Here is a 22,110-nt window from a genome sequence, read left to right as displayed (position 1 = left end):
AAGCAGCTCTGACTGGAGGCTTGTCAGGTGTAAAGGCAATGTAGAAGCGAAGGTTCCTTTTTTGGCATTACCCAGAATATGAACTGCAAAAAAAAAAAAAACAGTCTGCTTTTACCAATTTCCCGAGTCAGCAGAGAGAGCGACTCAATGCACATTTAGCAATATCTACCATTTGTACTCGTTACAAAATATGGAAACACTTATCATAGCAATACATTTTAAAGAATGAAAATACTCTCATACCAAAAAGAAAAAGCACTTTTTCTTGATATGTTACAAGACAAAAGTATGTCTTTTTTAGCTTTACTTTTGAAATACACAGACTAATACAGAAAACTGATGAAGTTTGTGTTCTATACGCTAAATGCACAGAGTATCAGTTTTGCTTTGGAAGCATAGAGAAAGAACAACACTTGAGGACAAACAGCAACCATTCTAGAAACAAACCCCGCATTTCTGGAAGAGTTTACCACATCAGACAGGTCATTCCTTTAATGCAAATATTATTAGCCCTGCTCTTGACTACCCTAGCTCAAATTCTGGGTGCAGACTTTTTTCTCTATACCATTTGGAGAATTCATTGATCTTTTGTGTTGCTATGTGTAGCAGAGAAAAAGATTCCACATATTCAAATTCAGATCTACCTGACAGTAATCTTACAACCAGAGACCGCTAACAACCCCACAGTATGAGAGTCCTCAAAAGGCAAGTAAGATCAGCTTCACAGGCACTTCTGTCTTTCCCTGCTCTGTGACTTTTTATACTCCCTAGCCTGCAACATTACTGCACTTCTTTCCATAGACCAGCTGCGACTGAAAGATAGGTCTGCAGCCCGTCCTCCCTTATAACAATCAAAGGCCCATGGAGAAAAAGCAAGTCAACAAAAAGCTGATGTTTATTTCAAGTACTCAAACTGTGTACAGTCTTCTAGAATTAACTTCTTGCTAGATATTTATACAATTGTGATTATGTTCACCTCAAGTTATATTTCTGAGTGATTATGGGAATGAGAACTACATTTGTGTAGCTATTGCATCTCACTCTTTTCTCCACCTGTATTGTGATCATCATCAGCATTTCACATGTAAAACCACTAACGTACAAATAGTTAATCCAAAGAAGACTGTGGCAAGCACTATGCAGTTTTTAAAATACTGCAATTATATGTGTCCATATATATATGCACACACACACACGCACAAATCAATATCCATACAATTTCACCAAAACCACAGAATCACAGAATGTTAGGGGTTGGAAGGGACCACTGTGGGTCATGTAGTCCAACCCCCCAAAACCAGCTAGACTCCAACACCAACCCATCACACACAATAATACGTCGTCTCTGTTCAATGGCCTGGTCAACCTCTGGTTGAAAAGTAAAGCCAGGATCAAGACAATACTAGCTGATGGTGTGTGGATGGAGACACTACTTTATAGTTTGTAGCAGTGTTATTTTCAATTATTATCCTACCACAAGATTATTTATCAAGGAAGTACAAAGAACTGAAATATTGCACATTTTGCTTAACACACTGAACATAGTACTTTAAGAGTAGTGCTTCCCATCCAAAGTCCTTTCTAACTCCCAGATCCCTTATCACTAATTTGTCACGGCACTCCTGCCATTAAGATAAACTAGCCATTTTCATATTATTTTGGATAAACCTACTATCCCAGTTCAGAATACTACATGTGAACTCAATGGATGCCAATGTTTTAGGTGAGTTTATGAACATTTCATGAAGGACCTACCTGCAAACGTGCTTGGGAATATAGCACAGTGGTATTTTTTGTTCCTAGCATGCTCATCATTATTTTCAGAGCAGTCTGATTAATACACTATACTTTTCTGTTTACACTGAAAAATAGATTAGTACCCTAGTAAGCTTCCCTAATTTTGATCCTCTGCTCTCTAGAAATTAGAATTATGCTACAAAATCTCAGCACACAAGTCATCACTCGTGTTATTAATGGTTCTGGTCATTATGCTTGCATAGGAAAACGCTTATCCACAGAACAGAGATTATCTGTGATCAAATCACACTAGCAGCTCCATTTATAGTAGACTGATGGCATTTAGGTGATCTTTACCCATAATAATCCTGCTAAATTTGTGACTTTTAACAGGATCTGTTCATGCGAGCGCTGATCAAGTTTCCCTTGATATCAGCAGAAATCCCCCCACAAACTTCAAAAGGAGGTTAAATCCAGGAAAGCCAAATTCAGATCCAAACCCAAGAGACAAAAGTTCAGAATAACTCACTAATATTTCTGAATGAGATGCTTCGTTGTTGTGCTTTGTTATATTTGGCTCTGGATGCAAGAGCCCTTGTCCGCTTGGCTGACAGAGACTCCTTAAAAACACTAGTTCTAAATGATAAATTGTACTTGTCTTTGTTCAGGACAGGCTTTTTCACAGCAGACTTGTAAGGTGCTAGGAAGAAAGCTGGTAGCAGCTGTCTACAAATTCAGTTCTAAAATAGAGTTGACATTAAATGAGACATATGAATTCTTTCTACAAATATAACCCTTGAAGTTTGCACCCAGTGAATAGCTCATCTTCATGTTTTTACTAGAACTAATGCAGTCAGAGTGTCATTTATCATAACCTGTAGTCCTAAAATAAATGAACATTGTTATTTTGAAGGTTAAAGTGTGCAAGTGAGAGTTACAGGAGGCAACAAGAGGACCTACCAGTTCATGAAACCAGATACCATGAACGGGTGCAAAAAGACTCCAAGGGTTTTGCTTTTTCAAATGCTGTCAATTCAATTTGTGATAACACTCACAAGAAATATAGCAGATTTCCTGGAGGAACATTTCTGCAACTACTTGCAAGTATGCTTACTGCTAAGCTTGGGAATAAACTCTTCAACTTGAATGAAACAACAACAAAATTTAAATGGTTACAAACTTTCTTCATAAATAAGGACCTGAGAAAGGATGTGGAATACGCCAACATAGCCTTTGCACAGATGATACAAATAGGGAAAAGGAATAAACCCCCTGGATTCTGACATTTCAGTTACACCCCTGTTTTGCTCTGTCTTTTGTGAACTTTTAGGTCTGAGAAATGCAAGTAGATCAGCATCAGGTTGTATTGTTCACTGTTTTTGTCAAAGGTACTTGTATGTATATTTGAGTGATGGCTCTTAAGGTGGATTGCAGACATGCTTCTCTCTGGAGCTGTTGAACAGGCTGAAGTGTATATTTGGAAAAGGGCAGCTTAGCATGGCAGTTAGTACCTTGCTGCAAAATTGGCAAAAGTTACCATGCAAACTCACTGTATTGTACCAAGGATTCGTTGTTGTTGAAGTTTGAATGCAAAAATCACACCAAATTTAGCATAATAGTATTGTGCATGACTTAAAGCTGAAAAATCAGTTAGCCGTAAGCATTTGATGTTTGTTCAAGCTAATTAATCCTCTAATAGCTGCAATATTCAGATGACAACCTCATGAGAACAGATATGTAATTAGTTTTCCAGTATTCTATTTGTGCCAATTCCATAATGAACTGCTTGGTAACCAGCAAAGAGTAAAGAAGGGGAGAGGTTAGATTACTGGAGAAAGATAAATGCAGCATTTTAAACTCTGGAAGCAGAAGGGACTCTGTGTATTACATACAAGGATGCTAACTGTAATGCTCAGGAAGACCCAGGAAGAAAAAGAATCAATTTGTAAGCTCCTAGAGAATAATAGTGATAAGAAACAGCCAATACAAACTTGCCAAGAACAGATCATGTCAAACCATTCTAACTTCCTTCTTTGACAGGATAACTGGCCAAGTGACTAGGGTAGAGCAGTAGCGGTGACATATCTTAACTACGTTTGAGCTATTTGGTTTGTCACAGAGGGCATTCTCAAATGGAGCCAAAGAACATTTCCACTGCGAGGAATCAGCATAAGCAGGATCCACAATCAGCTGGAAAATCATAATTGAGCCATAGTTATCAGTGGCTCGCTACTGTGTTACAGCAAGCTGTCTCCAGTAGGATTATATGGGGTCTAAACTGTATTCTGCCCAGTCTATTCAATATTTCATGAACACTATAAACAATGATATAAATTACGTATGAGAAATTTGGGAGCATTACCAAAGTGGGAGGAGATGTACTTGGGAAGACAGCATTTAAATTCGAAGTGTTCATGTCAAATTGGAATTTAAAAATAACAGGACAAAGTTCAAATTAGACATGTACACAATGAGCCTAGAGAACTGCTAGCAAAGGCACTCACACAGAGGAACTCCATAAGCAGGAGGTGCAGCGGATCACAATATGAGCCAGACAGTATAGCTCAGTGTGATTTCTAAAAAAATAATTTTAAGAGATGAGAGGTATGTTAGATGCAAGCAGTGGTGGTAACTACTCCGCTCTTTTCAATGCTGGTGTCTCTCCAGCTGGAACGTAGTGCCCAGATTTGGGCTTCAAACTATAATAACCCAGGAAGCATCCAGAGAAAAGCAAGAGAATTGAAAAATACTGGAAAATACCCTACAAGAAAAGACTGCAATTGTTTTGTTTACAACACACACAGACATATCTTTCATTAAAACCTTTAAAGAGCCATTTCAAAGCCATGTGCCAAGAATATTTTGTACCTTATCTTGGGTGGATTTGAAGTGATAACTCAGGTTTCTTCCAAGACCCATTTCTATGATGCTCAGCCTGCAATATTTCCAGCAAGACGAAACAAACCTCACCACTGAAAGTCTTCATTGTACAAAGTAGATGTAAAAGCAGAAAGGTTTACACAATGGACTTACAAATGAGAACAGCTTCATGAGGCAATCCATATAATTCAGAAGTAAAAAATGAAAAACCTTAATCTCTACCTAATCTAAAATTAAACTACATAACATTCTTCTCAAGAGAAGAAAACACCGTGAAAAGATAATACAGCAAAAAAATCAAGGAATTTCTAACTATTGATATTAAGAGAGCAATCTCTCCTTGTGTGCCTACATGCTACAATAATCAAAGAAATTAAAAAAATGAGGAAAGAATTCTACTCAATCCAGATTTAACGTCCAGTAACTGGGGAAAAACTCCTTTTTCAGATGCAGAAAAAATAAAAATAATAATAACATCTGTCTTCCGAATCAGCTAAGATGTATTTAGTATCACATAACGATGACAAGGAAGGACTTCAGAAGATTTAGAAAAAATATTTTGGCACTCTGACAATAACCTCAGTGGATGGAATTGCATTAGGCTTGCTAAATGCAGACTGATTGGGCTTTCCACAGGAGATCATATGCCTACATTAACTATCTATAAGAAATTGCAACTCACTTTCATAGGACTATGACTGATTATGAATAAGCTTTAGAAAACTTTTTTATTTTATGAAATCTCTTTTTAGTTCAGTGAAAGCTGAGAGGCACTTGAAATGACTTCACTCGTACAAACTATCCATTACCTCTACTGGAAATCTGCACGAAAAAGAGTTCTCCCACATGTACCTACAAAGGAGAGATGAAAGGTCAAAGAGAGACAGTATTGCTATGGGTTTCTTTGTGGGATTTGTACCAATAAAAGAGCTGAAGGGGCCACAGGATGGTATGTCGTAAGAGCAGGGTTGTTTGCCTGGCTTTGCCGTTAACTCCAAATGGCATCAGGCAAAAATCACTAAGCAGAGAACCCGTTACCTTATTTGAAAAACAAAGTTAGTGATATTACTTATGTTTTTGGAATCCTTCTCAGTCTATGAAGGAAGAGTACTAAATTATTGTTATCCCTAGCGACAAAGAACACAATAACTACAACAGCACTACTGAGTCTCTTCACCCTATTTTAAGTAACTCATTCAACATAACCTAGCTGCTCAAAAATAATCTAATGAAGTCCAGCTCCCCACAGTAAAGATTAATCGGTTGTCATTTGTAGCATACCTTAGAGTCCTTAGACAAAAGATGTCTCACAAAGGGTGAACACTGATTTCAGGAACAAACAGGTTTAAACAAAGCCTTTGCTTTGGCACATAAGGGAAAAGGCGAATGTATGCAAACAGAAGGATTTTTCAAGTCCCTAAGAATATGGCAGAGGTGTGGGATAAAAGTGGCATATGTCTGTGTGAGCAGGGCAGAACGGGCACAAGCGTGTCTTAACCAGTTGGGTACAAGGCAGTTGCCACCTGGAATCTGCAGAGCCAAAGTGTTAGAACGACACAATGCTTGGCCCAAGTTATGTGTCGCTTGGTGGAATTTAACACTGTGGACACAGCACTAGATCAGAATGCTTCCAGGGCTGTCAGGCTGGATTTCCCAAGAATGACCAAGCCAGGCTGCTGACAGAGAGCAAATTTCTTCTGTGCCTTTCCATGGAGAAACATTCCCAGTGCCGAAGTGAGAATTAGCCTGTAGGTTTGAGGCAGGCAAGAGCACGGAACATGTCTCTGGCATCCCCTATTTATATTCATTGCCTTGCATGGCAGTGAGCCTCATTTTCAGCTGATTTTAATGCAATTAACATTTAAATCAGCTGAGAAGCTCACACATTGCCATCTTTTTGGACCCAAAAATGAAAATAAAGGGTCACTTCTAATGGGGGCTTTGAAGTTTACTCTTATTAAAGTTTGCATTAAGATATGCTTTAGCTCCTGACACTTTACAGGGACCACAGCAGTGTCCAGTGCTACATTATATACCTGGTACATCAGCTCATGCATTAATAAGTCCATTGGATGATGCATTTTTGGTGGCCAGCTTATCGTGACTGTCAGAATGAGCTGATCAGATTAAATTTCCACTAAATACCAATACTGGCTTTCAAAGCAGTGTGATCAGAAGACATCTACCACTTTCATAAACCTCCTGCTAAAATACCAGATGTAAACCAACACACAGATTTATGAATATAAATGCTTGAAGTAATCGTACAGGACAGAAATTGCATTTCTGACCTTTATACCTGATCAGCTCAGCTTGTGTTTGCTCATGTCACACTTACACATCTTTCTCCTGAGCGGTAGACAAACATATGACAAAGAGTAGACATTATGCTCTTCTAAACAGGCTCAGTGACAGCTACCAGCATGCCTGTTCACCTCCAAACTCCACCACATCACTGCCAGATTGAGGCTGGTTCTCTGGAGCACAGCATAAAACTGAAGGATGCCAGGCCAGGAGAGGGGTATCTGCATGGAGGTGCAGTGCTGCAGCAGGCACACCAGCACCCGGCCCAGCCCTGGGGAGCCTTTTGCTTGTGTTGCTATTGTTGGGAAAACCACCTCTGGCTACCCAAGTGCTCAACACACCTGACTTGTGCCTCCCACTTCTTCAGTGACAGGGAAAATACATCCAAAAAGAACACAAAAAGAAGCAAAGCAAAACCAAAATAAAACAAAATCCAAGAGATATTACCTTGCATGATGCGAAAACCCAAATGCAAAGAACTGTTAACTGGTGACTGATGCACAAAGTGATTGCTACAATGGAGGAGGGACTTGGAAGTACAGGTCTGAACAATCATTTTCAGCACTCAAGAGTGATTTTTTTTCTTTTTCCTGGAGCCTTTTGCCGTGACAACTGTCTTATTTCTGTAATTATCAAGTGTGTCTTTGTTGGTTGTGTTTTCCTGTCACAGCAAGTGTGTAGTGCTAATGAGAAGTTTTTCCAAGAAATAGAAATATACTCTGACAGTTTTTCAAACTGTAAACTAGAATGGAGACATTTCTGTTGTTAGAAAGTCTCAACAGCCATCAGCTTCAAATTGTACGCTACCCTGTCACCCACTGGTTATGAGAAAAGGATGGGAAAGAGATGCAGAGTTGCTCAAAATAAAGGCGATGGTTGGTTTTTGCTTGGAGTTTTTTGAAGATAACTTTTCTAAATTATTTGTTACAATTTGTCAATAAAATCCCCAAGCTGTTTACAGTAGCTAGTGATAGTTTCCATTATAGTTTTAAACATTAGAAAAAAAACCTTCATTAAACTGATTTAAAGGCAGGGTGCTGATTCAGAGGACATTGTCCGACAAGGAGGAATCAGTAACTTCTCAATGCCCGGAATCAGCTGCACTTTACCAGTGATGCCACACTACAGGATGCAGTTCTCATGAGCTGCAGGCTGTGCTCAGCACACCATCATTGCCTATACTTCTATCCAGCCTAATGAGGGGTGCAGTATAGTGGGACACAGAGTTTCTTATTCTCTCTGTTTTTTCACTTTGCATGATATTTCACTCCCAAAGCCCTAGAGCACAGCCTAATACTCACTGTTGGAAATAAATATATAAATACAGCGCGCGATCCACAGCACAAACAATCCAAAGAAGGAGATTCAGCCTCAGCTTTAGCGATAACTCCATGCAAAAAGAGAAATGATGAAAAGCAGGGGACGCCTTTACCAGAATTACATGACAAAGGAATGCCAAAACACATGTGTGCAAAATATGCTCAAGCAAATGCTCAAGAAGGGAGGATACAACCAAGGAAATTAACCCCTTCATATTCTGAAGCTAAGCGCCTTACATTTTCTTTTACTACCTTATCCTGATAGATAAGAGTCGTGCTCTTTCTTCTGTGCATAGCACACCACCATAAGACAAGAATCCACCGGCTGAGGCTTTCCTGGTACATTTTCTGGAGTGCTGTGTAACCATGACAAAGTTGTGCATTTTGTTAGGGGATTTTTTGTCGCATTTGTCACAACAAGTTTTATTTATTCATTCAATTCAGTCTTCCCTAGAGTGGCCTTTTGCATCTACCAGGAAAAGAACATGTCACTGAGAAAAACAACAACATCGTGATTCATGCTAGAAGCAGAGTTCACTGTCTGCTGGCCCTCAGCCCAGATCCTGAAGCGTCCACGCTGATTTTGTGAGCCTGTATTACCATAATAGCAATATTTTGTTAGCAGAGAATTTCAAAATCTTTGTGTATGTCTGGCTTTTCATGGTTACATAATGTGTGCTAACTCCAAGTTTTCTTTCACTTCAATCCAATGAAAAACATTCTGGCTGCAACTTTCCAGAAGTATTCTGATACCCTCTTTCACATTGCCTTTTTTTTCGTGGAATAAAGCCTTCTTCTCAAACGTGTTCACCTTCTTCCACATTATCACTTTCAAACACCTTTTACAACAATTCTCATATTGTGACGGTACGAACCATTTCAAGATCAAAGAGTTTGGAGTTGCCTGCAAACAAGAAAAATGCTGAAGATTTATGTGAGAAATTGTTCGGTGTTTTCCAGGCTGGATTTTTTCACTTGAGCTGCTGGTTTTTTTCCTTTCAGAATTAAGGATAGTTGCTTTTTCCACAGCTTCTGCTTTGGTCACATGGGATGACCGCCTGAGGCCTCGCGCTCTTTGGAGGATCCTCATTCTATTCTGGGACATGCACTGGGGGACATCAGAAATCACAAGACTGCAGCAACAGATAGCAGCTGAAAGCATCTGCTCATACACTGATTGCTCCCATCAAACAGTCAAGCTATAGAGAACCACCTGAGCATATGTAACGCAAAACACAATCCCCACAATAAGACAAAACAAAACAAACACCCTAGATTCTAACACAACTTTTCAATCAGAGAGTGTTTATTAAGAGACAAAGGATGGTTCATCATTAATGCAAATATAAAGTGATTCACCAGTGATGACACTTGTTTTTAGAGGAAATCAATGTTCCAGTGTGATCTGAGTATAAATATTTGTGCTAAGAAAGATGATGAAAAATGGAGAGAGGGTCCAGGAACTGAGATAGGCCACTGAAAAACTGGCTCAAAACTTGCAAATTTTGAGCCCACACCAAGCAATCCACTTCACCAAGGAAATCCCCAGTAAATAGCCTATTTCGTGAAAAGTGTACAGCAATTCTACAGCCTGAAGTTCCCCTTCTGACTTGCAGATAGAAATCCTTTTAAACAAAAAAAGCCGCGAACTCAGTACAAGTTATTTAAGCCCTCTATTCAGCATCATAAAGAATTCTACACAATGAAACAGTAAGGCACAGTACAGTCTTGCTAATTAGTTGCCCACTTCCAGTTTTAAGTACTGAAATAAAAGTGTTCATTAGGACATGGATGGAGATGAAACTTGAATTAAGAAATGGAAAAATATATATTCCATCCTCCACTTCTCCACTACTACTTCAGAAAAATAAGAATCCATGCCAATATAGCCACGTGAATATAAAAGCAAAGACAAGGGAGCTGAGACACGGCTCACAAACAAAGGAATCTACAAGCAGAACCAGAAAATGGACTTGGTCTCAACTTCCGTCTTCAAACACTCCCAAGATTACATTGTTTTTATCAGATTTATAGTACCAGCATAGAGCTAAACTGTCAGTGTGCATATACGCCTTACTGCATGTTATATAATCATTATGAGTAGCAAACCATTGCATTTCTTTGTAAAGGATCAACGTTCTGCTATGACCTGTTACACCATCTGGAGAACAGGGGATTGTAGTCTTTGCACCACCACCTATATGGGCAAAACTCTGCCATCGAGAGCACACAGCTGTTCCCTGCTCAGGTGGCCAAAATGTTTATTGTCACCCTGAAAACTCTCCACAAATACTGTCTGTCTAGTTTGTATTTGTAGCATGGCAATGCTTGGCTCATACCTGATGGGCCCTGGCAGCGATGGGACTATGGAGTTTATGGCCTAAGATCCACATCTTTATTTTCCATTATGTCATTCTGTGCAGTAATAAAGCCATTTGATGCCATCTACAGTAGTACGGCAAGGATGTCTTCAACAAATTGCAGAAAAAGCTATGGGAATCGCTTACTAGACAGTGTCTTTGCTTAACAACAAAAGCACAGAGCTTATAATGAAACCAGTACAGAAGAAAACCTCTTCTTTCAATCTGTCTCTCTCCATGCTTTTTAAAAATTGAGTATGTGACTGAACAGGTGTCAGAGGGAGGAACAAGTGTTGGGAGTCTAACAGCAGCTTTTTGCATAAAACCAGAGCTACAGATAAAGCCATAGGTTAAAATGCAACATCCCAGGGTCACTTTTCAAAGCACAATCAAACGGAGCAGGATAACTCCGTCTACACGCATATAAAACAACTGTCAATGGTAGTAATGTTACCAGTACATTTTGTCAATTTTTTAAGGGTCTAAATGTTACAATTAGCTGTACAGACCTAAGTCTCACTCTCTGGTGTAAAGCCTTGGCAAAATATTGGGCTAACACTGCTGTGTTACTTCCACATGGAAGTGAGTGCTTCTAATGACATTGATCTGCACTGCATGCAGGGAGTGACTCAAGGCGGCACAGCCTGGGGTATCTGCATGATTCACTACACAGTGAAGATGTGCTCGTAGAGACTTGGAAAGAATTATGAATTTTCACTTCCTTTGCTAGCCATTAATTATAAGCAGTGTACCAGGGATAGCCATAGGGAAATTTATCTCCATTTTAAAGGAAAAACTTCAGATAATATCAGTCATAATCTACATGTTTTCCTGACACATTTCCAGGTTTACTGTATTTTCAAAGTTTAACTGACAAACATAATGAAACCTAATTTCTATCATATTATCATGATTATCAGAAAAAGAAGAGGCTTTCTTTCAAATACGGAAGCTGGTTTCAAGCACAAAGTTTCTCTTTCTCACCAACAGTCTCTTAAACAAGTTGTATTGGGCAATCAAAGACAATCTCCAGAAAAGCCACAAATCGGGCATCATGCAATGATATTCGGGGGGGGGGGGGGGAGGGTTGAGTGCTTTCTGTTTCCTATTTTAAATAAAACCGAAATGGAACACACTTTTATTCACAGTTTATGAGAAATAGATCAGAGAACTATTTTCTCAAAATCTTCACTACTTAATAAATTATTTAAAGTAAAATATGTAAAAATTCCTGCATATTGAGAAATCATGACTATTCTCTTTCACTTTTATTTCAACTATTCCAAGTTTACTTTCCAAATAAAAGTTTCAACATCAAAAAATACTTCTTTCCTGCAATCCTTGCAAACCCCTTCCTAAAGCGATAGCAGAGTAATAGAGTAATGAATTGATAACCACCTTTTCCAGGTGAAGTTGCTACCTGTCCTATATCAGAAGACACTGCTTGGCATTTCCTCTCTCATGACCAGCATCTTCTCCCCTTTGGCAAAAATGAAAATCTAGTAACAGCTCCCTGTTCCAGGCCATCATTTCCTCAAAGCAGGACTTGCTGGCAGAGCCATGTGTAGTGACTTCACAGATAAGTCTGCCTTCTCCATCAGCACCACAGGACTGACACCGCTGAAGTGACTTGTCTGCGGCCCGGGACTAAAACCCAGCAGGTAGCCCCAAGGGGCAATCATCTGAATCAGTCTCAGCACTATTTTCACAGAATCACAGAATAGTAGGGGTTGGAAGGGACTTCTGTGAGTCATCTAGCCCAACCCCCCTGCCAAAGCAGGGTCACTCAGAGCAGGCTGCACAGGACCGTGTCCAGGCGGGTCTTGAATATCTCCAGAGAAGGAGACTCCACAACCTCCCTGGGCAGCCTGTGCCAGGGCTCCATCACCCTCAGAGGGAAGAAGTTCTTCCTCATGTTCAGACGGAACTTCCTCTGCTTCAGCTTGTGCCCATTGCCCCTTGTCCTGTCGCTGGGCACTACTGAAAAGAGCTTGACCCCATCCTCCTGACACCCACCCTTCAGATATTTATAAGCATTTATAAGGTCCCTTCTCAGACTTCTCTTATTCATCACTACTCCATCTGTCAGGTGCCAGTCAACTTGTTGGACTTCCAAGAACCCACACTATGACAACTTCCTACTCAGCAAACAATACATCTTTTGCTATCCAACTGCTCGTGGTCCTCAACTAACTGGAAATAAAAACCTGCTAAACTCTCTGGATTTGTCATCCTCCTAAGGTTCCATTTTTCTAACAGCAGAATCGATGGCATTAATGAATGATGGTAAGAAACCATTACTAAGCAAGAGGAGACACCAAGATAACTTTTAGCATCATAATGAAGTACATGTAAAAATATAGGCGCTAAGCAGGTACAAAAAAATAAAATGAAATCCATACTCATATGTTGCAGCAGCCTCGGCATTGCTTAGAGGTAATACTCCATCAAAACTAAACTGCAGTAATAACATTTAGAAACGGACTCTGCTGCCAAACCCTCGGAGCCAATCTTCACGTATCAAAAATGCAGGGAAAAAAGCATCTCCTTCCAAGATCAGTGACTTGCAATGACAAGACTATGTCTGTGTTCACTAGTAGAAATATTAATCACAATCTACCCACATAAGGCACATCTTTTGTTCCACAGCACTCTTAGAGCTTTCTTGGGAAGTATGGTTCTTCTAATTTGAAGCCTGTGGCATATATGGGTCCTTTACATTAGGAAAAATCACAACTGTTTGCACTCAATAACAAACAACACTTATACATTTAAAAACCATACTTAGGGCATTATTTTAATGTTATCATAATATCTCAACAAGTAAGATGCAGCAGAAGAGACATACTGCTGTATTCTCTAATAGGAAGTATGTATTCTCTAACAGCAAGCTCTGCAAAAGTATCCCCCAAAATTCAGTGATTTCTTTGGGATTTTATTAGCTTTTTTTTTGTCTTTTCCTCCAAACCACTGTATACAAGTAACTGGGTGGATGGTGAAAAATCCCCATGAGAACTTTTTACTCCCACGGTAGTTTCCCACTTCTCCAAAAATAAACATACCATTATGTTTTTACACTTGCTGTAGGTTCCACTACATAAAATTTTGAGGGGGATGGGGGTTTCCACTTTCTATGCACGTGGTATACTGTAGTATCAGTGCTAGCAGGAAGCTGCTCTCTTCACAGAAAGGGAAGCTGGCTGCCCACAGTTTTTTGAAGTCACAGCCTAGTTTAACCCTATATATGGGCACATCCACCTTCTGCCAAAGCCAAGCCCATTTAGTCTTTTCAAGTGTGATATGTGGTTGCAAGAAGCAGAATAAGAAATGACAGAGTGAGTGTTGATTGCACCCATGTGTATGCCTAACTTGTAATGCAGCAGCTGCTAAAGGTCACATCTTGCCAATGCTGAAGGTTAAGAGAAGCTTTGCCTGGTAACTGCACGTGGATCACGTTTAGGCTACAGCATTGAGAGGCTTTCTCTGATTCTCAGGCAACATGATACATGTCCCACTCTAGACTTATTTTTCATCCTCACAAGTAGACAGGAAAAGCACAAGGAGATGATACCCTACAATGGGAAGTCAGTACCTTTGGTAGCAGAGCACATCAGGTTTTACTGAAAAAAGAAATCTTTACAAGGAAGCTGCATAAGCATAGCTGGCTTCCTGGCAATCATGTTTACTAATAAAACACTCCAAATACAATTGTATGCTCCTACTGCATTAAGTTTTGATGGCATCTGCACCTGAGCTTGGAAGGCCTGCCAGAAGGTCTTTGAATTATTTATACGGAAGTCCTCTTCATCCTCAAAGTCATTGGAGAAGCTCTCCTGAATCTGGAATGTATTTATTGATTCAAAACAAACAAACAAACAAAACAGTATTTTCACTTCCATTCCAGGCAAAATCTGCAGCTGTTAGCTTGGAAGTGAAGAAGTATTTCTTCACTGATTTTATTGACAGGGAAAATCCTTGTATCGTAAGAAAGTAGCAGAACAAAGTACATTCAATTCACAGAATCACAGAATCACAGAATAGTAGGGGTTGGAAGGGACCTCTGTGGGTCATCTAGTCCAACCCCCCCGCCGAAGCAGGGTCACCTACAGCAGGCTGCACAGGACCTTGTCCAGGCGGGTCTTGAATATCTCCAGAGAAGGAGACTCCACAACCTCCCTGGGCAGCCTGTTCCAGTGCTCCGTCACCCTCAGAGAGAAGAAGTTCCTCCTCATGTTCAGACGGAACTTCCTGTGCCTCAGTTTGTGCCCATTACCCCTTGTCCTGTCACTGGGCACCACTGAAAAGAGCTTGGCCCCATCCTCCTGACACCCACCCTTCAGATATTTGTAGGCATTTATAAGGTCCCCTCGCAGCCTTCTCTTCTTCAGGCTGAACAAGCCCAGTTCCCTCAACCTCTCCTCGTAGTGGAGATGCTCCAGTCCCCTCACCATCCTTGTAGCCCTCCGCTGGACTCTCTCCAGTAGCTCTTCATCCTTCTTGAACTGGGGAGCCCAGAACTGGACACAGTACTCCAGATGAGGCCTCACCAGGGCAGTGTAGAAGGGAAGGAGAACCTCCCTTGTCCTGCTGGCCACACTCTTCTTGATGCACCCCAGGATCCCATTGGCCTTCTTGGCAGCCAGGGCACACTGCTGGCTCATAGTTAACCTGTCGTCCACCAGGACACCCAGGTCGCTCTCCGCAGAGCTGCTCTCCAGCAGGTCCACCCCAAGCCTGTACTGGTGCATGAGGTTGTTCCTCCCCAGGTGCAGGACCCTGCACTTGCCCTTGTTGAACCTCATCAGGTTCCTCTCTGCCCAGCTCTCCAGCCTATCCAGGTCACGCTGAATGGCAGCACAGCCTTCTGGTGTATCTACCACACCTCCCAGTTTGGTGTCGTCAGCAAACTTGCTGATGGTACATTCTAACTCTTCATCCAGGTCGTTGATGAAGAAGTTAAACAAGACTGGGCCCAGTACTGACCCCTGAGGGACACCACTTGTCAGCAGCCTCCAACTAGACTCAGCGCCGCTGATGACAACCCTCTGAGTTCTGCCATTCAGCCAGTTCTCTATCCACTTCACCGACCACTCATCCAGCCCACACTCCCTCAGCTTCCCCAGGAGGATATCATGGGAGACTGTGTCGAAAGCCTTGCTGAAGTCAAGGTAGATAACATCCACAGCTCTCCCTTCGTCTACCCAGCCAGTCATGTCATCGTAGAAAGCTATCAGATTGGTCAGGCATGATTTCCCCTTGGTGAATCCATGCTGACTACTCCTGATAACCTTCTTTTCTTCCACCAATTCAAAACTGCATTTTCATGTTTCCTGCTTACTTCCTATATTTCCTTCTGTTTGTAAAATCAAAAGCAAAGAAATCAGATTTTGCTTTGAAAACAGTTACTCTGATTTTAAATAACCCATAGGTTGATTGAGATCACAGGATCCCAACTAAGAGACTGATCAAGCACTAACTGAAAACAAAACTCATTAATGACATTCAATCACTTTGGAAAATTCAAACTTGAAGGTACCAGCACATGAAGATTTAGTCCTTAATTCCTTATGGCCATGAAGTCATTATTGCTTTCATAACTTACTGTTAATCTACTTAGTGTAAAATATTATAAAGTATTATACATTTAATCACATATCATTTTTTCTGCAAATAAGTGTTATTTTTCAGTCTCATTTTCAAGGGAAATGAGTTTTGCATGCTTATTCCACTTGTCTGTCAAGCTCTCTCAATATCTTATTCCAGTGAGTAATTAAAATTTGAAAAAGGCAGAGGTCTCAGTGCTACAGAAATACCTGCCTAGAGAAGAACAACTCAGATTAGTGCCATCACTGCAGGAAAAGAGCTTCAGCTGTAACAGACCCATGTGGCTGGTGCCAGCCAATACACTCACAGCTGTTCTTTTAATTTCATATTTAGGGGAAAAAAAAAAAGCATTTAAACTACAAACACCTGCACCCACATCAGTGGTACTAAACACAACATAAAGCTCAGGTTACTAATGCAGCAACAGTGAATTTCCTGTGGCAAAAAAAACCCCAAAATTCCTACAAAGAATCTGAGACTCTGGTTTGAAGTTTGTCTGTGGTGAATTATCTCTGTATTTACCATAATTACAGTGTCTTGAAACAGCTCAAACCTGGATTCTCATCAGTCCATTCTATCTCAGGTGTCAACAGAATGGTTGCCAATTTCTCTATATTCTTTATTTTTATGTCACATTGAAGGCAGTTTAGTAGATATTAAAGTTCTATGGTTAATGATTTATCCATCACTCTGATGAGAAGTGACTGTGCTGTCACTTTATGTTGCCATGGTACTTCTCAACAACAGAAGAAGATTTATTATTCTGCTATCAGTATAACTTCACTAAGGAATAAAATCCTAAATTTCCAGGCTTTTGTTAAACAGTTTGCAGCATGCAGTTTAATAACCAGTCAATTTAGCCATGTAAATATTGTCGATATTTTACTACATACTGCATCTTAATGACTATTACAAAACTGCTGTCATTGAGGGACTGGGATGGGGGGGTTTAACCCTTCCAAGTCCTTTCCTATTGCCCTTCTCCTGGCACTCAGTATTCAAAATTCTGCCTTTTTCCCTTTTTTGTAATACAATAATTTGTGCTATTTCCTCCTGCTTGTGATCCTCCCCCTCTAAAACTATGCATGTCAAACTTTATTCTGATACTACAATGCATTTTCTGTGGAAAACAACAGTGTGTTCTGAATAGTAATCCATTGCACCCCTCGTTTTAAGGGGAAGGAGGCAAGACACATGACAAAAATCATAGAGTGAAATAGCTGGAAGTCCACCCACTGGGAAAGGCTGGATGGCAGAACCACTGTGCAATGCTGCTGTAAAGAAATGCAAAGTGAGTATTATTTTACTTTTTATGATTCTTACATAAAAGTTTCTTTTTTATTTGAAAGCATTGGTGTAGGCTAATTCTTAGTTACAGGTTTGTATTGTTCAGAAATCACACTGAGCAGCCTTAGACTTGAATAAAAATTAGCTCAGACATTAGAAGATTCTGTAAGCAGGTGCAGAGGAAATAATCTTGGAACTATTTGAAGTCCAACTGTGCACTAGGAAATGCAGGCAAAGATGCTGAACAGTGACAACAGTTCATTGTAAAATGCAATACTGTTGATATTTTCTTTCAAAATCCTGTTACTCACCCTGCCCTCCACCATCCTTTCCTTCCATCACTTCAGACAAACCTCTGACTCATTATGTGCCCTTCAGTCACCGGCTTCTCCAAGCTCACCTAAACATACGTCACTTGTAAAAGTCAAATCCTGTTTATCCCTTACTATTGTTAATCTCAGATACCATGTCCCATGCAAGATCAAATTAAATGCATTCCACTAACCTCTTCCAAATGTATTCTACTAGCATATAATCACGTTCCTAGCTTGTTACCGTTCCTTTCTAAACTACTCCTCCACATTTCCTCTACAGAAATGCCAGCTCTATTTCCTAACTGTATGTCATCATCTTTTGCAATCACCTTTGTGCTTTCTTCCTCATTCCTTTGCCAACTGCCCAGTTTCCCTAGTCTCCTTATTTCTACATACTTATTTAAATTTCTATACTTTTATACAAAACAAAACAAAAAACACCTCACCACTGACATGCTGTCTTCATTAACTACAAACTAATGTTACCTACATAGAAAATTCCTTTTGCTATTTCCTGATTTGCCTCTCCTCTCCTTGGAACATTTCACACTGTAGACATAAATGGAATAGAGAGAATTCCTTCTTTCTTATTATTTTACTTATGAAGGATGTAAGACCATAGGAAGCTAAATCAGGTTTCTACCCAAAACACATCTAGTATTTTTTCTGTATGATTTAAATGAGCTTCTGAAAAATGTTTGGTATGCTGTAGACATTACTGTGCAAAAATCAAGTACAAAGAATGGCCAAATGGAGACTGATTTAAAAAAAACAAAAATCAACAAGTTTTATTCCAGAGTGTTGGTTCCTAGCTGTCAGATTTCCACAGAAAACATTGTAAACAATTTCCAGATAGCTTTGCAGGAATTCCACATTTTCAAAAAAAAGATAAACAAGACATTTGAGAGATGCTGCTCTAAAACCATATCAAACCAAAACCAGAATTTTTGAGAAATTTTAGCAGCACTGATGTTAGAAGGCAGACGATTTGAAATGCCTGCGCAAAACCTACTTCCTTTCCTTCACAACATCTGTACGCTGGTCTTAACTAACAAGTCAATTCCTATAACCCTAGATGTAGAGAAAACAGCAAAACAGCCTTGGTTTCACTATAGATCAAGAAGGACAGGAGTGGAAGTTCCCAGTCACTACCCAGCAGCCCAGAACGTGACACCCACACAGCGGAACACTGAGACTCAGAATTTCCTCTCATGTGATACGCTCTGTAGTACTTTCGTTTTTTGGGGGTATAACTGGAATGGAAAACACGGGGCTCGACGCAGTTCCCAGCACGCTTTGCTGGAATGTAGACATGAAAGAGGAGCAGCAAATCTCTTTGCGCGGCAACGTAAAGCAGGGACAGAGTCCGGCACACAGGGAGCCCCAGCTGTGAGCAGACATGGTCCTTCAGACCCCGGTAAGTTTTGCCCAGTGCTGTGCTCTATACTGTCTGTTCCCATGTGCTGCTGGCATTTTAGGGGGCTTATACATCTACAGGCAAACTACAGCAAGAGCGTCTCTGTGCTAGGTATTGCTACTGCAGTGATGACAGCCATGGAGAGATATCTAGCCATGCATGATTTAGTCAAAGTAATTTAATACTACACTACAGAGAAAGGAACTTTAAAGCTGTGATGCAGTCTATAAATTCACTGGTTATTCTGTGTATTACGTCATAATTGGATTGTATGTAATGAATTGATACTGTCCATAAGAAGATTATGTGGTGGTGGCTTTGTACAATGCTGCTGTGGAGAAATGGAAACAGAGGTTGGTATTTCAGGTTATTGTGGTATACAATTTTTTTTTTTTAATCCCTCTTGAGTGGAATACCAGAAAAGACAGAAACATCAACTTGAATAAATATTCACAAAGTGAGTTCAGGCAGGTTTAAAGTGGTGCAGTACACTGAGAAGCCCTGAACACAGAATCAAAGTTCAGCTTTCCAGGGTTTTTTGAATTCGCTGTTTAGAGTCAGTCCATCCCAAACTCGGGTGGTGCTCCCCAAAACATCAATACTCAAGTTTCAGACATCTGAGTCAAAGATAGGTATTTTGTCTCAAAGATTTCAATCTCAGTCTTTTTCCCCAAGTTAATTAATTAAACAAAGAGCTATAAGAACACTGAATTTCCTACAGTAACAGGGCATTTGAGTTGCTACAATATATGCCTTCTATTAGCTTATGCAACAGAATAAAAAATATATTCTCTAAGATAAAAAAAAATAGCAGGTTTTGGTATATTACATATAAAAACAATTGGAAAGTGAGAGCTGCTCTTTTCAGACACATGGGATTTACCATCTCCAGAAAATGTGGTTCAGGAGTGTTTTCAGTACAACTTCTGCTAGATCAAAAATGCTATCCTGGTACTTTACAGGGAAACAAATGCTTCTGCAGCAGCAGTAAGATCCAATCCCGCACTGAGTTTCTCAGTCTGGTGAGTTTAAGCTTTAAGTGGATTGGTAGGGACCTGATGCACATAAGCCGGGCAATCCCTTGAGAAACAATTTTCAAATTAACTAATAAGATATTGCACTGCTTACAGCTTATTGGAAAGAAACAGTGAGCAGCAATAGCACATAGCTTCTATGCCTAGGATTTAAAAGCTGGATTTAGCTGTCATGTCAATAATTCTCCATGCATTGGTTATGTAAAGGAGTAGGTGAGAGGAGGGTTTAATTTCATATTAAGGAAAGTGAAGAGGCTCTACGGAATGTAATTGCAGGATTAGTAAAAAGTATAAGGCAGCTTTGCTCCACTGTTTATGTATCAAGGCAACTTATGGAAATCCTCATATAGAAAACTTCAATAATCAAAAATGCAATTCAGAAAAAACTTGCTCTTAAAGGACAAACAATATCATTTTTCATGTTAAACTATTACATGTAGAGAAGAAACTGGTAAGTTTTCACAAGATACTTTAAAGGTTATCTCCCCAAGGAAGAGGAATAAGATATGAGAGCTTCTTGACCAACATTGATAGTTATGATAGTTATATCTCTGCAAGTTTCCGGATATCCCAGTGCTAGTCTACATGTTCGCAGGATTTCTATGCGCGAGAACATTTTAACAGTAATTACCACTCAACCTGAGGTGGAAAGTTAAGGGTAAAGAAACAGAGCAAGCAAATGCCTTGAGAATAACCTGGTAGAGGTAGTATCGCAGTATGCAAAAAGTACTTAAGGACAGAGAAACTATAAAGACAACATAGGAGATGAGTCATAACATGGCGGGCCTCGATGAACCTAGCTAGACAAAGAAACTAGAACAATTGCAGTTAAGGACAGAAACTGTCAAGTTTGGTTATTCTATATACAATCCTGAGCACAGAAAATGAGGTTATCATAAAAGCAATCTTTAGCAAAGCTGCCCCCTCAAAATTAGAATGGCACAAAAATTTGAGATTGCACTCCAGAATGCATCAGTGAAGACTACAAAGGTAGCAGCTGAATTCGGGATAAAGAAGTACTAAGGGAGCTAATTACAGGAGAAAAGAAGTAAAAGTCTCATAGAAATGCCACATCCTGGTGGAACAAGTGATCTTGTTGTATGTGATTGCCAAAAAAGGCAATTTAAAATAAAATATAAAAACCATTGCAGAGTACTGAAGTGAGAGTGCTTTGCTTGGAATGCATATAAAGCCAGTGACTACTGCTTTCTAATTTATGAAACCAGTTTCAGAACCTTCCCACTGAAAAAGTTACCATCTCTTTTAATATAGATGACATGTTAGAGGAGCTGAAAACGTAATAAATGCATAAACAGTTCACCTGAAATTGAAGGTTATTAAAATAGCTGTTTGATGTTTGACCTGTAAAGGCCTCTAGTTTCCACCTTTAGCTGTGTTCACCATGGAGTTAGACTACCTTTTGTCACACAGCCACCCTTGCACAAGGCCTTGAACAACTTCTCTGCTGTCCTAAGGAGACACAGATCAACCTCTTTGTCACATCCCATTAGGAGCTAGAGCTGATAAAAGGTACTGGGATTCCAAGGTGACACAGCTTCTTTCACTACGTTTGTCACAATATTGATTAGATTAGGTCTGAAGGCCTGCTTTGGCCTGCTACTGACCCATCACATCTCCTGGGAAATCCTGCGGAGTAGGAAACAAAATTGAAAATGACTGGAACAATAGAGATGTTCAAGATGGTTATAGCTCACGGGATTCACATAGATGTGACAAGTGCTGATTTTTACTAACTATGCATCCTAATCCATTAATCCCAAACTTGATAACTAAATCTTACATTATCTTCTTCACAGTAGTTGGCCTTTGGAACCATGAAAATAGCACATCAAA

General features: G+C 39.9%; 1 protein-coding gene across 3 annotated transcripts in view; it reads left to right on the top strand.

Moving 5' to 3' along the window:
• The window catches only part of RASGEF1A (RasGEF domain family member 1A), a 180,452-nt gene that overhangs the window by 107,522 nt on the left and 50,820 nt on the right, over positions 1 to 22,110 (top strand). Inside the window, exon 2 of one of the 3 annotated variants that reach the window (XM_075422973.1) lies at positions 17,381 to 17,495. The exons of 1 other annotated variant lie outside the window; for it this stretch is intronic. In XM_075422973.1, the coding sequence (XP_075279088.1) occupies positions 17,454 to 17,495 (42 nt within the window). In that variant the 5' untranslated portion in view covers positions 17,381 to 17,453. Of the gene's footprint in view, positions 1 to 17,380; positions 17,496 to 19,117; positions 19,223 to 22,110 lie in introns of those variants that run through there. One more of the 3 variants, XM_075422975.1, reaches the window with a different exon arrangement.

This window comes from Opisthocomus hoazin, chromosome 6, assembly GCF_030867145.1.
Source record: "Opisthocomus hoazin isolate bOpiHoa1 chromosome 6, bOpiHoa1.hap1, whole genome shotgun sequence".
Lineage (NCBI taxonomy): Eukaryota > Metazoa > Chordata > Aves > Opisthocomiformes > Opisthocomidae > Opisthocomus > Opisthocomus hoazin.
The sequence above is the reverse complement of the archived record's forward strand: the minus strand, read 5'-3'. Positions and strand labels throughout refer to the sequence as shown.